Here is a 1448-nt window from a genome sequence, read left to right as displayed (position 1 = left end):
GTGATCACTGATGATATATATTACAGATCAAGTAGAGTGACAATGCATTGCTTTCTAAAATAATCAACAAACTCTATTCAATTACAAATAGAATGAATATGATAGGTGTTGTAACACTAGTATAAAAAACCCATTTGACACATTTGTCACCATTGGCTGCTGTAGTTCTTGGTTTCTCTGAGTAATCTGTCCTAGTAAGTTAGTTCTAATGGCTGAATAGGCAAGCAATCCTTCCTGACCGCAGTTATTTCACACAGGATATCTAACGAACGACACAGGAGTGTTTGAATATCATCGCTATGTTGTGCATTCGAGGCTTCAAGTGTTTATCATCACGGAGATCACGTTGCCTCTTCGGCTATCCCCAATGTTCGGCACTTCTGGCTGGTTCTCGGCACTCAACGGCAAATCTTCCAATCGGAGATGGTGTTTGCCGCTGCCTCCGGCTTCCAATCCCGAGGCCTGGAGACATTGCAGATTTTTCCAAGCCGCTGTTCGCCATAGTGTCCAGCTTTCTTTCTTTTCGTAGCTCCAAGGGAAACATCGCGTCTTCGCAGCTCAAGAAGGGGAAAGATGCTGCTTCGAAGCTGGACAAGCATCCTTGGCGGGTTTCTCCTGTACTATGTTAACCTCATATATACCCATGATGGGCACGACTATTCTAATCATGAGAAGCGCTCCATTGACCGTAGGAAAGAGCTTCTGAAGAAATGGGACCAGGAGGTAATGATTCCTTGTCCCTTCTTCCTTCTCAATTATCTCCGTTGAAACCGTGCTAATCCTAGAAGCATCTTCATCAGTGGAGTTTTTCTGGTGTTTCAACCTTCGCCCATCTGAAGCATGTAAAATGCCTCCTAGAGCCGGATGAGCACTATGATGTCGCTGTACTCGGAGTTCCTTTCGATACTTCCGTCTCCTTCCGGCCGGGAGCCCGGTTCGGCCCGCGCGCCATCCGTGCCGCAAGTGCTCGCCAGCAAATAGCTACAACACCCGCGCTGCCATCAATCCCTATCTGAACTGGGCTTGCATTCTCGACTGTGGCGATATCCCTATTATGCCATTTGACAACGGGGTGGCAGAACGCCAGATGTACGAGGCCTTTCTGGAGCTGGGCACCCGTGAGGCCCCAAACCCTATTCCGGGCATTTCGCACGGAAAGCCCAAGATTGTCACACTGGGCGGTGATCACAGCATCACCCTACCGTTTACGGAAAACCGATCACCGTGTTGCACTTCGATGCGCACCCTGATACCTGGAACCCCGTCCGGTACTCGGCGTATTGGACATCTGATCAATCCCGCTTCAACCACGGTAGCTTTTTTCCACACGGCCAGCCATGAAGGGTTGATTTCCAGCACCAGCTCCGCACACGCAGGTCTCCGCACCCGTCTGACCGGGCTGGATGATGGCGAATTATTCAAATCCAGGGCCGGGACAAGGCTTCCTT

At 49.7% G+C, this 1448-nt stretch overlaps 1 protein-coding gene across 1 annotated transcript in view; it reads left to right on the top strand.

The window, feature by feature from the left end:
• Positions 1-573: 573 nt before the first annotated feature.
• HCAG_07292 (predicted protein) overlaps positions 574-1448 on the top strand; it is a gene marked incomplete at both ends in the record, with an annotated part of 1084 nt that continues 209 nt past the window's right edge. Inside the window, 3 exons of the mRNA XM_001537820.1 lie at positions 574-723; positions 801-963; positions 1080-1344. Coding sequence (XP_001537870.1) covers positions 574-723; positions 801-963; positions 1080-1344 — 578 coding nt within the window. The remainder of the gene's footprint in view (positions 724-800; positions 964-1079; positions 1345-1448) is intronic.

The sequence above is a fragment of the Histoplasma capsulatum genome, genomic scaffold, assembly GCF_000149585.1.
Source record: "Histoplasma capsulatum NAm1 scaffold_8 genomic scaffold, whole genome shotgun sequence".
In the NCBI taxonomy this organism is placed as follows: domain Eukaryota; kingdom Fungi; phylum Ascomycota; class Eurotiomycetes; order Onygenales; family Ajellomycetaceae; genus Histoplasma; species Histoplasma mississippiense.
This window is presented reverse-complemented; position numbering and strand designations above follow the sequence as displayed.